At 57.9% G+C, this 12231-nt stretch overlaps 1 protein-coding gene across 5 annotated transcripts in view; it reads right to left on the bottom strand.

The window, feature by feature from the left end:
* Positions 1 to 12231, bottom strand: part of TLN1 (talin 1) — a 35322-nt gene that overhangs the window by 8238 nt on the left and 14853 nt on the right. For 3 of the 5 annotated variants that reach the window (XM_027709445.1, XM_027709443.1, XM_027709444.1), the window contains 31 exons: positions 12067 to 12165; positions 11817 to 11867; positions 9933 to 10100; positions 9352 to 9646; positions 9084 to 9250; positions 8603 to 8731; positions 8157 to 8270; positions 7853 to 7966; positions 7561 to 7695; positions 7276 to 7404; positions 7086 to 7188; positions 6805 to 7013; positions 6591 to 6710; positions 6250 to 6447; positions 5790 to 5929; positions 5596 to 5689; positions 5362 to 5451; positions 5062 to 5184; positions 4738 to 4881; positions 4242 to 4403; positions 4013 to 4153; positions 3588 to 3769; positions 3165 to 3297; positions 2946 to 3047; positions 2670 to 2840; positions 2362 to 2511; positions 2129 to 2230; positions 1906 to 2025; positions 1468 to 1614; positions 437 to 603; positions 21 to 204 (listed from right to left, as the gene is read on the bottom strand). In XM_027709445.1, coding sequence (XP_027565246.1) covers positions 21 to 204; positions 437 to 603; positions 1468 to 1614; positions 1906 to 2025; positions 2129 to 2230; positions 2362 to 2511; positions 2670 to 2840; positions 2946 to 3047; positions 3165 to 3297; positions 3588 to 3769; positions 4013 to 4153; positions 4242 to 4403; positions 4738 to 4881; positions 5062 to 5184; positions 5362 to 5451; positions 5596 to 5689; positions 5790 to 5929; positions 6250 to 6447; positions 6591 to 6710; positions 6805 to 7013; positions 7086 to 7188; positions 7276 to 7404; positions 7561 to 7695; positions 7853 to 7966; positions 8157 to 8270; positions 8603 to 8731; positions 9084 to 9250; positions 9352 to 9646; positions 9933 to 10100; positions 11817 to 11867; positions 12067 to 12165 — 4383 coding nt within the window. The remainder of the gene's footprint in view (positions 1 to 20; positions 205 to 436; positions 604 to 1467; positions 1615 to 1905; positions 2026 to 2128; positions 2231 to 2361; positions 2512 to 2669; positions 2841 to 2945; positions 3048 to 3164; positions 3298 to 3587; positions 3770 to 4012; positions 4154 to 4241; positions 4404 to 4737; positions 4882 to 5061; positions 5185 to 5361; positions 5452 to 5595; positions 5690 to 5789; positions 5930 to 6249; positions 6448 to 6590; positions 6711 to 6804; positions 7014 to 7085; positions 7189 to 7275; positions 7405 to 7560; positions 7696 to 7852; positions 7967 to 8156; positions 8271 to 8602; positions 8732 to 9083; positions 9251 to 9351; positions 9647 to 9932; positions 10101 to 11816; positions 11868 to 12066; positions 12166 to 12231) is intronic. The other 2 variants (XM_027709446.1, XM_027709447.1) reach the window with 1 other exon arrangement.

The following is a 12231-nucleotide window of genomic DNA, read 5'->3' as shown; positions in this document are numbered from 1 at the left end:
GCCCACACACCCCATCCTACCTGAGTTTCTGGGTCTTCAGATCCCAGGCTGGCAGCACCCAGCTTCACCACCTCTGCCAGGCGGGTGATGGTGGTCACAGAGGACTGGGCAGCCTGGGCTAGCTTCTCCTGGCTGGCTGTGGCATTCTGCACCAACACCTTGGTGTCCTCCACAAGCGCCTTGGCTGTCTTCAAGATGCCCTCCCTGGGGAGAAGAAGGGAGTCAGGGAGGACAACTGCACACATGGTCCTTGGGGTACAGAGAGACTGTGGCTCCTGCTTTTTGTAGGTACAAACTGGGGGGGAAACAGCCAGTGTGACCTGAGCTTGGAGCTCTCCTTGGGGCTGGTCTACAACTCAGAAACACAGGAGATCACAGGACAGAGTCTGACGGGGGGTCTCTGGCTGAGCAGAGGCTGAACAAAGCGCTCACGTACCTGTGGTCAGCGAAGGTCTCCGAGTTCTCCCGGTTGAGGGTTCCTGCTGTAGCAAACATGATGGTGGTGTCAAGGTCAGCAATGATGCCAGAGACAGCGCTGGCTGCTGTGATGCAGGCTTGTGTCCCACGGTTCCCAGCCTGAAGAGCTGCCAGCACGTGAGAAACCTGTGGGGTACAAGTAGAGTGACTGGGGGAGCAGAGCAGGTTCAGAGAAACCTCACTACACACACCTCCAACACCTCCCAGGATGGAGTCACTCCATACCAAGGAGAGGAACTGGGCACCCCTTCTTAGCTTCCAGTTATTTATTTTTACCTTGCACCTATCGCGTTTGCCGGTCTAGGAAATACTGGACTCTGGCAGCTTTCAAATGAGTAAAATTTGCATAATGGGCATCAGAACAACACAATTTGTTTCTTCTTTAGCTTTTAAACTCATTTTCTGTACTTGGGCAAGCACTCACAGGAGAACAAGCTTCCTAATGGAAAGCAGTCGTGGAAAGGAAGGACCTGCAGGATGCCCTGAGTATGCAGGCATGTGCCAGGCATGATAAACAAGTGTTTGTTTTGCTTTTGTGATTTTGCTTACAAGCACTGCTAGTCTATCAACTAGAGCTTTTAAGCTACGTTTTCGTCTGTTATTCAGAAGAGCGCTCTTTAGATTGACTGATGGACACAATGCACAAGCTGCAAGCTTGGCTGGAGACACAAGAAACGCTTTGTCCAACACTGATTTGGAGAGCCCTGGGCTGTCACCAGTGTGTAGATCAGACTCTCCTGGCAGGCTGCCATCAGCATGTCAGCAGCACCTGGACACCTCACCCATCACAAGCACCAGCTGCTGTTATGGTGCCTGCAGAGGGGGATCCATCCTTCACCCCATCAGCTGGGCAGGGCGAACACGGCTGAGAGCCGGCAGAACCCAACAGGACCATGGGAGAACCTAGCATGGTGGCTCCAAGGCCACAGGGCTCAATCTAGCATCCCTCCCAACTCATCACACTGTCACCCCTCCCTCTGGACCACCTACCTTCTCGGAAACCTTGCGTGCACTCTCTATCAGCTCCTTCTTGGTGTAGGCGTCACTGGGGCTGCACTGCAGGGCTCCAGCCTTGGTGACCAGGGCGGCACAGCCGTGGCCCAGCTCCTGCACCCGGCGCTTGATGTGGGAGCCAATCTGGGAGGAACGTGTGCATGACAGAGTCAGCAGGGAACTTATCCCTGCATCTGTGATACCCGCTGGGAACCACCAGCTGCCCAGCTCCTCTTTCCCAATCCTCCCACTCAGGAGTGGGAAAACGGAAACACGGCTTTGCTCCATGTTTCCACACCATGTTTCAGGGGAGGTGTGAATGCTGCCGCCCCCAGCTCCGATGGGAGGTTCAAGTGCCCCTGTCCTCTGTTCTCACACCCCAGCAGCCCCTGCTCTGCCTCACAGCACATTTCAGCACCCCCTCCATGCTCGCACCTCCTCATTCTCGGCAGTGAGAGCAGCCGGTTTGGCCTCCTGTGCCAGCTGCCCATAGTCATTGGTGAGTTGATTGGCCAGTGTGCCCAGCTCGTCTGGGTTGGTGGTGGATTTGGTGACCTGTTGATGGAAGCAGAGCAAGAGTTGGACAAGGCAAGGAGGGTGGTTGCCTGTCTGGGTGGCAGACAGTGCATTCTGCAGTGACAGGCTTGTTTGCACCCACCATCTCCTGCACAGTCACAGCGATGGCCTTGGCTGTCTTCACCATTGTGGTCTGGTAGTCCACAAAGGTGCCCTCTGGCTCACCCATGGGCCCTTCGTCCAGCTGCAAGAGACCATCAGGAGACTCTGACTCCAGCTCTGGCTCACAAGGTCTTTGCCCTGTAAGGTTTGACCCTTACTCTTCCTCTCTCCCCCACCCCAGCCTTGGCCAGGTCCTCTCTATGCTCCCCTCACCTGGTTGATGGCTTGGGTAATGGAGTCCACCATGCCCCCCACAACACCTGCAGCACTGGCTGCCTCATTCAGGGTGGTGGTCAGGTCCTCCACTGCTTCCTTCATCATCTGCACAGCCTCTTCCAGAGCCTCCTGGGTGTGAGCAGCTTGCTGCAAGGATGAGCCAGAGTGAGGTAAGGTAAGGCTCCCCTCCCAACAGGGATGCTGCACACTCACCCTGAGGTTTTCATGTCTGGTACATGCATGTGCACCATGCACCCCAAAACGATCCCACACCACTGACACGTCCCTCACAGGCCCATGCTCACCTTGGGGTTCCCACCAGCCTCCTTGGCTGTGTACAGCATCTGCAGGGCGGATTCAGCCAGTGTTTTGGTCTGGTCCAGGAGGTTCATCTGCTGCTGGTGGTTGGGCGTTTTGGAGGCAGCGCCAATGGCTGCCATAATGAGAGGCTCAAAATACTGAGCCATCTGAGATACCTATAGAGAAGAGCAGCTTTAGCAACAGCAGCTTCCAGCCCCAGCTGCCTTGTACCTCCCCTCCCCATGCACCAAGTGCCTCATTAGCCTCCACATCCCGGCTACCTTGTGCCCCAGCTGCGATGCCTCGGCTCGTGCTGCACCGGCCACAGGCTCGATCAGGTTGCTGATCTCCTGGACAGCTGTGATCATCTGGTTGTGCAAAGCCTGTGCAAAGAGAGGGTGTTGTGTGAGGCTGCAGCAGGGCTGGGGTCTGCACGCTGCTGAGAGGTGGGGAAAGGATGCCCACCGCATTAGGTTTGCTACAGCATGTCCCTGACCCACCTCCTGGGAGATATCTTCTCGGGGGGCCAGCTGCTGGCTGATGGCAGCGAGGGAGGCCTGGTCCACCTCCCGCATGCATCTGTTCAGGACCTCAATGGCCTCGTCACACTCGCGCTGTCCTGGAGCTTTGTCCCTGTGTGACAGATGGATCAGGCAAGTGCTGGCAGGTGCTATGTCATCCCTTTGCCCCAAGCCTCAGCTGGTGCTGCTGAGGGGCAGGACCCCTCTCCTGGGCTTTGGGGCAACCCACTGTGATAAGAGCCTGGGCACAGCAGCATGTGTTCCCATCAACCTGTGTGAGAACAGGAGGAGCAGCTCCCAGGCAGGACAAAATCCCATCCCTTGGCCTCCCCCCACCAGCAGTGGCCAAGGAGATGATGAGCCAAAACATCCTCAGGAATGCTCACTCAGGACTCTGCTTACCTCATGTTGGTGATCAGCTTCTTGATGGAGTCTGAGACAGTGCGTGAGTGTCCAGCCAGCACTGACCACTGCGGTGGGTCCTTGGGATTGACAGCCAGAGAACGGGCAGTCTGGATGAGGCCAGCGGAGCTCTCCAGCATGGTCTTGGCTGAAGTCACGATGGGCTCCATGGCTCTGCGCCCCTGCACAGGGAGACAACGGGATGGTGAGGTAAGGGACCAAGCATGGCAAGTCTCCCGTGACTCTTACCCTGGACCAGCTCCTTGAAGGCCAAGGCTTGCTGAAAACCTTCCCATCACACCCCCTCAGTGCACTAGCCCCGCACTGGGACTCCATCCCAAGCTCGGGGAAGGCACAACTCCTCTCCACCCTACAGCAGCCCGTCACAGCCAGGCCATATCCTCCCTTTCCCTACAGTATCCCACCTCTGGGCTGATCTGGGCAGGAACGGTGGCAAACTCCGGGTTGGAGGCGAAGGCTGTCAGGTTATCCACAGCCTCTATGAGAGGGGCGGTGGCAGCACGGCACCGCTCCCGGTTCTCCTCATTGAACTCGCCATCCAGGGCCTGGTGTGGAGAGACCAGAGCAGTTATCCAACCCCCACTGCGCCCTAACTCCCATCCCCACCATAGTGCCTCAGAAGGGAAACCACACCTTGATGGTTTTCACCAGGTTAGCTGTGCTGTTGGCCACCTCCTTGGCCGACTGAACAAACTGGCGCTTGGCCACGGGGTTGGCGGTGCGGGAGGAGGCCAGGCGGCACGTGTTGCACAGGGCTGAGGTGTGTTTTGCTACGATGGTGGCTGCTGACAGCACCTGCAGGGGAAAGCAGAGTAAGGCAGGATCCACCATGACCCCCTACCCCCACAATTCTTTGTTCCCACCCACCCTATATGGGGCACTAGTGACAACAGGAGTCTCTCCTGAGACTCAAGATGGATCACCAAGGTCCTGCACGCCCACAGAGCCCTGCATCTGGACTGTCCCCATTGCCCCAAAGTTGCCAGCTGGTTCCTAGTGCAGTTGATGGGGCCTGATGAGACACCAGCCACCATCTTGGCTAACTCTTGGGATGCAGCTCTTCCAACTAGACATACAATTTCTTTTTGTGCAAGAAAATGCCTGTAATCATGCCCCACCCCACACTCACCTGAGACTGGGTGCAGGCAGGGTCCACCAGGTTCTGGCAGGCCATCTGGATGGCTTGGTTAGCTCTGGCAAACTGAGTGGGGTCTACCAAGCCCTGCTGGCCAGCCTGGCTGTTGGGGTCCGAGACTCCCACAAGGTAGGCAGCCTAGGAGCATGACAGAGGCGGTGAGAGAGAGCCTGCACAGAGCAGGGGAGCTCAGAGCAGGCATAGGCTGCAGAGGAGCCTGGCAGTACTGTCCCATGGGGACAGGCTTGGAAGGGCAGGGGTGGGGTGCATATGGCAACTGTGCACCTGGGGTAATGCTCAGGACTGAGTGTGTCTTACCTGGGCAGCTGCCTCTGTCAGCCCACAAAGAGCTTTGGAGGCGGCACTGATGGAATCCCCAAACTCAGGCAGTTTGCTGTTCTTGGCATTCTGGGAGATGCCAGCCATGGACTCACCCAGCACCTGCAGGACACACCACACATTGGAGATGGACCCCATCTCCTGCTGCCATGGTGCTCCCAGTATCAGAGCTCACTGTGCTTTGTCAGTGGAGGAGGAACCACCTTTCCCTTTGCGCCCACATCCTTCCCAAATCCTCCGTGTCCTTCCTCAAACTTCCATTCCTACATCAAGACTCACCTTGGAGTTCTCCATGACGCTATCGAGGCAGTTGAAGTAGGACATGTCGTTGACAGTCTGGGTGGGGTTCTCCAACAGCTCCTTCACCGTCTGCAGGGATAAGGGTGTCACATCCAGAGGAAGGTTCTGCATCCTTCACTTGCACTCCTCTTTGCTCCCTCCCGCCCCTTGCAGTGCTCCTCCCTCCCCACCATCTCAGCCTCTCCACTGTCTCGTCAAGATGTGGCTGCTCACCTCCAGCTCCCGCAGGGCATTGTCACACTCCTTCTGGCCCGGGGCCTGCTGGGTGCACATGGTGATCAGCTGGTTAATGCTGTCGGTCACAGCCCTGCCAGGGACAATAGGAAAAAGACCCACGGATCAATGCCTGCATCACCACCTAGGCCCACTGCTATGACCAGCAGCCCTCAGGGAGCAGTTCCTCCTACCGTGCTGCAGCTGCCAGCTGATTCTTGAGGTTGGGGGCTGCAGGGTCGGCAGAGAGAGCCTTTGCAGCCAGCAGCAGTTTGCTGGAGGACATGGAGATGCTCTTCAAGTTCGACACCACCTGTGCCTGGTCTTCCTTATTCTGCAAGGAGCCAAGAAGTGTTATCTGCAGCAGGTTTCCAAAGTCCACACCCACCCTGGGTCTTCTCTGGTGATTTTCAAGCTGAGCCAGTTCCTTTCACCCAACTTCTTCATTGACAGCAGTTCTCACTGAACTAACTCAAGACACCTTTGGCCTGCTGCCGTGGTTTTGCACAGCTCCAGACCCCATCCCACCAATTGCGTTGGCCACAGCCACACTAACCACCACTGCCTGGCCACCCTGCCTGTGGTCAGCCACCTCCTCAGGCATCCCAAACCTCTCACTACACCCAGGACACCCCAACAGGCATTTACTCTCACCGGGGACTGGCCGGCCATCTCCACTCCTGCCTGCAGGAACTCATTGAAGTCCTGCCCAAATTTGCCAGAGGACTTGGCCAGGTCTTGAGGGGTGCCACGTGATGCCTGCACCAGCTCGTTGGCAGACTGGTTGAGCCCCGCAGCTGCCCGGTTCAGCTGGCTCTGCGCCTCCTGGAAGCTCTTGGTGCTGGGAGGAAACTGGAAGGAGGTAAAGGGTTAGGAGGGGCAGCAAGGTGAATGGAGGTGGAGGATGAAAATATGGCACATGCTTGGGGATATGCTTAGAGGAATCTGATGTAGTTGGACTGCCTTGCATCACAAGACTTCCCCCTTTGGCTCACCGAATCCGCAAGCAGCCTCTTGCTGGCCTCTCCCACCATGCGGATGGCAGCATCCACGTCTCGCTGCCCTGGCAGGCAGTTAACGCAGCGGTTCAGGGCCTGTGACACTGCCTTGGCCACCTGCAGAGAAGCAAAGAGTGGTCACCATCTCCCAGCCAGCCTCACATCCTTCCCACAGCCTGACAGGGCACACTGGGGTACCCACTCTCCCCACCTGGGCCAGGCGCTGCTGGCTCTCTGGATCACCAGGCTTGGCCACCGCTTTTCGCGCCTCCTCAATGAGGTTGTTGGCTTTATCCATGACGTCGCTGGCACACTCCAGCATGGCATTCTGTGCCTGCGGGTCGGAGGTGTTGGCCGCCACACCACGGGCAGCCTGGCTGAGCGAGCGCAGGGCCTGGGCCACTTCCCGGGCAGCGATTCCTGTGGGGATGGAGAGGTCAGTGCCTGTCAGCTCAGTGCCCCCTCTCCCAGCCCTGCTGCAGAGGCCAGTACCTGTGTAGTTCTCATTGCCCTGGGCCACCTCCCCTAGGAGGTGAGCGATGGCAGAGCTGACGGCTTTGGTGCTGTTCCCCAGGTCCTGGGCACACTTCTCCATCTGCAGGGGGATGAGTTGTGACACGTTGGTGAGCTGCCCCACAGCCCACCCTGCATCACCCCAAGCCACCCTTTCCTGTGCCCTCACCGTCTCTCCTGGCAGAGGCTTCAGCTTGCCATCGCGGGCAGCTGCCTTGGCTTCCTGCAAGTCCCTCTCCAGGCTCTGCACCAGACCCAGCGCAGAGTCTATCTCCAGGGGTCCGCACGCCTCCTGAGCCTGTGATGGGGCAGAAAGGAAGGTGAGAAGGTGACCCCTGAGCCCACCCGGCTATGGCAGATATCACGACCTGCCACTGGGCTATCCCCACTGTCCTCTCCTGCCCTGCACAGCCAGCTGCACTCTCCTGCTGTGGGATAGGACCCAGCCTCTCACCTTCTGGGCTGCTGTGCGGAGCTCAGCCAGAGCCGCAGCCAAGTTCTTGGCACACTGGCTGAGCTGCATCGCAGAGGCTTGGTCCGTGATGGTGGGGACGGTGGCCTTGGCTGCAGCTACCATCTTCCCACCAGGCTGTCAGGCCAAAACAAAAAGCAGTGAAAAGGGGATGAACATGCAGCATATCAGTTGAACATATACAGAAGGTCTTCCAGTATCTTAGGAAGGCCAGGCACAGTAGGAAAGCTGTAATGCCAGAGCTGGCATGGGAAGCTCTGGGCAGCGTGGGTACCTGCAGGAAGTTCTGGCTGGCAGCAATGAGAGCCAGCTGGGCGCTGGGGCTGTCCGGCTGGGACTGGCTTCCTCGTACACCCTGCACCAGCATTGGGATCTGCTCTGCCACCACCTGCCAGAGAAAAACGGTCACCGGAGAACCATGGTCAGAAGAAGATGGATCCAAACCAGGACTGGTAATCAAAGGATCAGCTCCTGGGGGGCCTGAGTGAGGACCTCAAGGTCCTGTCTGCCCACTGTGGCTAATGGGAGATGGGATGGGGAGGAGCACAGGAAATGCCAGGCCTAGGCCCAGCCCTTACCTTGCAGCTCTGCACCAGCTGCTGCTGGGCAGCAGGGTTCTTGTTGGAGGAGGAGGCGTGCTGCGCGGCAGCAATGGTCTGGGTGGCGGAGGCGGCGGCCTGCTTGGCTGCGTGCTGGCACAGGGAGGCACGAGTTAACACTGGCAGCAGGGCAGTCTGTCTCGAGCCATCTCCCACACACCAGGGGCAATCTGCCCTAAACAACTTCTCCCGTGCCTGTATCTGTGACACTGGAGCATCCCCAGCACCCTCGATGCCCAGCGCCCCAAAGCAACACAGTGCACACAAGGGAAGGGAAGGGAGGTCTCTGCATGATGCAGCACAGACACTGTGCCTGAAAAGGACTTTATTCTGCTGGAGAATGCAGGGATGTGGGGGCTCCTGGTCAGGCCTTGCTCACTGACTGTGCCTGTTTACCCTCCGCAGACCCTTGCCCAGCATCTCACCTCCAGCTTGTGTACAAGCTTCTTCTTGATGGCGTTCTGGGCTGCGGCGTTGGTTGCCATGCGCAGCCCCTCTGCTGCCTCGCGCAGCCGCTGCTGCTGCTCCTCACTGTCCGGGTGGGCTGCAGCTCCCTGGAGAGAGCAGAAAACCCATCACACCTCGCAGGGACCACGGAGTCCCTTGTCCTCCTGAAGCAGCATGTGCTCTGGCCTGATGCCACAGAGTCCCCACAAGGTAGCCTGGCTACTTATGGTGCTGCGGAGATGTCCAGAGCCTCTCTGGCAGAGCCCAGCAGCAGGAGAGGGAATAGCTCCTCTGCTACCACCCACAGCTCCACAATGAGCCTACCCCACTGCACAGGTCCCTTACTCTGGGAACTGCTGCCCCACCCAGGGGCTGCTCATCCCCTCCCCAGCACTGAGCCAACAGTGTTGGACAGGGCTAGGGGCCAAAGCCAGCATCCACCCTCCCCCATGCACTCACCTTCGCAGCCTCCACCATCTTGGCAGTGGCATCAGCCAGGATCTTGGCTGCACTCAGAAGCTTGCGTGAATTCTCCAGGTCAGTCTCTCCCTCAGCGTCGGCTTTGATGGCATTGACAAGGTCTGAGGTGGCCTGGGCTAGAATACGAGCCTGACGCACCATCTCCCCTGGAACAGAATGGAAGTGTGGCCCATTAGCAAGCCCCAAGGGCTCCCCACTACTTTACCATCCACCATGCTCTAATGTGGGTGCCATCAGCTGCTCTCACCTGCATCGCCCATGGAGCTGAATATGTTCTCGGTGACGTTGAGGATGGTGTCAGTGGCCTGGTCGTAGCGCCCGATGGGCTGCCCGCCCAAGGCGTGCTGCTTGATGTGCTGCAGCAGGTCATTGAGGGCCTGGGTAACAGCCGTGGCTGCCACCCCCACCTGCTTCAGGAGCTGGTCATCACTGGTGGCCGCCTTGGAGGCCTCCACGCAGCCCTCAGCTGACTTGGCCACCAACTTGCCAGCCTCGATCAGTTGCTCCTGGCAGACTGGGGAACTGATTGTGGGAGCCACAACCTGGAAGGGAGGAGAAAGGTTGGGCAGTGAGCGTGGTAGGCTCCTCCTTGTAGGGGCTGTGCAGGGACAGCTATCCCAAACTTCTGCTCCTCCAAAGAGGATACTCCATGCTTGGGTACAGTGGCAGGGACCCAGTCAGAGGCAGCCCACACTCCCTGTGCCACACTCCCGAAGTCCTGCCTTAGGACATGTGGTTCTGGCACACCTAGGACCCCACCATGAAGCTGCCCCCCCGCCAGGTGAAGCTTGCAGCCATGCTGAGGCAAGGGTTAACCTTGCTGCTTACCTTGGTGCAGGCCACGAGCTGGGAGGTGGAGAGGGCGCACTGGGTGGCCGCAGCGATCACCTGTGTCTGCAGCGCTGCGTCTTCCGTTTTCTGAGCCACGTTCTTGGCTTTGAGCACCAGCGTAGCAGCAGCACTGGCCACTGCCTTCGCCAGCTGCATAAGCATGTCCTGGGAGGGGACAGAAAGGGTCAGCGAGGCAGCCATGGCAGTGGGAATGGCTGCAGCCGTCTGCAGGGCTCTCGTGAAATATTCAGAGGGGAAATATGAGCTCTCAGTGGCCTTTCATCCACTCTGTCCCAGCGGCACCGAATACCTGGCAACACCTTGACCCCATCTCTTCTGCATCCTACAGCTGGCAGTGAGGGTGTAGCCTGGCTCTGAGAGGCAGCCTGCACTGCCACAAACACTACCCACAGCAGCTCGGGCAATGCTCAGCATCATCCCAACACCCACTCCCCAGGCAGCCATCCATCCTTGATTGTACTGCTGGCACTGCCTGGATTTGCATGGGATTTGCAAACATTTGAACACAGCAAAAAAATGACAAACCCTTACAGCCAAATGGCAGGTGCAAACCACCCATGGCACAGCCACGCTGGGGGCAGCTGCCAGACTACAGGCTCATCCCACCGGCTCATCCCACCGGCTCATCCCACCAGCAAGAGGCAAGTAGAAGATGCTCTGATCACCTGTACTGCAGGCATGCCAGGTATTTTCTATTCTAGCTTGTTGGCTCATCTCTGCTGTTATTCCTGGGGCCAAAGGAGTGGTATATGACAAGGCAACCAGCCTCCTCTCCCCAGGGTGGCAGGAAAGCCATGGGGCCACTCTGCTAGCACACAACAAGCAGTGACCAATACAGCAAACTGCTTTCCTGCAGGGCATCAGACATGACAGGACGCTGCAGCCCTCAGGATTAGCCCCTGCAGCACACTGCCAGTGAAAATGGCAGCATTAGTACTAAACATCAAATGCTTGGAGCAAAGACCCTGGTAGGGCAGGGCAGGGCTCTCTGCCTGCTGCCAACCTCCTGCTGTGTGAGCGCTCACAGCGAGTGGCCCCACACCCCATGACAGGGAAACCTCCAGCCACCAAACCAGAAGTGTCACAGCATCCCCTCGTCTCCTGCAAGCCAAGACTACTTCCACTACAATCCGCCACCTTTTGCGACAGGAGGAAAGATCGAAGAGTGCATGCACCCATTTTCAGAGTCCCTGGACCACTGCATCCGAGCCCAAGGAGGGAAGTAGATACACTCGGGTCTGACAGCTGTGAGGCAGCACTTACTGCTGTACAACTGCAAATTGTCTTCCAGGTCCTGAATCTGCCCCTTGGGGATGCTTTGTCCTAGCACTGCTGCCTAGTCAAGCATGGCTTCCTGCCCTGGTGCTAGCTTTTCTGCTCCCCTTGGATATTTGTCAAGGCCTTTCTGCTCATGTCGAGGCTGTGTGGCTGCCATGAACAGAAACCCCTTCTTTCCGGAGTCTGTTTTGAACTATACTATGGCTGGATCCTCCTGCCCAGCACAGTGTGCTAGCCTCCCTTGTGCTGGAAGGAGAAGTCGTGGGAAAGCCAGCCAGCTGGAAGTCAGCTCATCTAAAACCTCCCCATAAGGCTCCAGCCATCCTGGGCCTCCGATGGGGGCAGCAGGCAGGCAGCTCCCACAGGCAGGGAGCAGCAGGCAGGAGCTGCAAGGGAGGACTCCCAGAGCAGCACTTGCCCAAGCAGCGACCCGAATGTATGGACTTCTGAGAGCCAATCACCAGGAAAGTAGAATTTTTCAAGAGCCCTTCTCCAAAGAGTTCAGATGACAGTTCCCAGAGGAGCACCCCTCATGTCGGAGATGGCAGAGACCACCAAGCCATGCCTATAGCCCTGTTTTACCGTCTTTGGTTCAGAGGCAGGCAGGATCCAAGTACACCGGCTTTCTGGGATCTACATGGGAATCCACAAGATAAGAGGTGTTATATCACAGTGGCACTAGGGACAGAGAAGGACAATGGCCTGTGCCCTTCCCGACAAAGTCACCACTGGTACTGGACACGCTTCGACCCAGAGCCCTCCTGCCAGGTCCTGTGCAAAGGCTGACGGATTTAGGGAGCGGGTATCCCTGGTTGCCGCTGGGTGCACTCACCTGGAACCGGGGATCGGTGTCGCTCTCCCCGATCTGCTGCAGCAGCTCCCCGCTGGTCTGGCCCACGAGGCCGGCAGCCTGCAGGAGATTCTGGCGAGGCTGCAAGGAACAAGGTATAATCAACATTGGGCCCGTGAGCAAACCCTAAAACCCCACTCAATGGTT

This window comes from Neopelma chrysocephalum, unplaced genomic scaffold (assembly GCF_003984885.1).
Source record: "Neopelma chrysocephalum unplaced genomic scaffold, ASM398488v2 Primary Assembly neopelma1_96780, whole genome shotgun sequence".
Classification (NCBI taxonomy): Eukaryota; Metazoa; Chordata; class Aves; order Passeriformes; family Pipridae; genus Neopelma; species Neopelma chrysocephalum.
The sequence above is the reverse complement of the archived record's forward strand: the minus strand, read 5'-3'. Positions and strand labels throughout refer to the sequence as shown.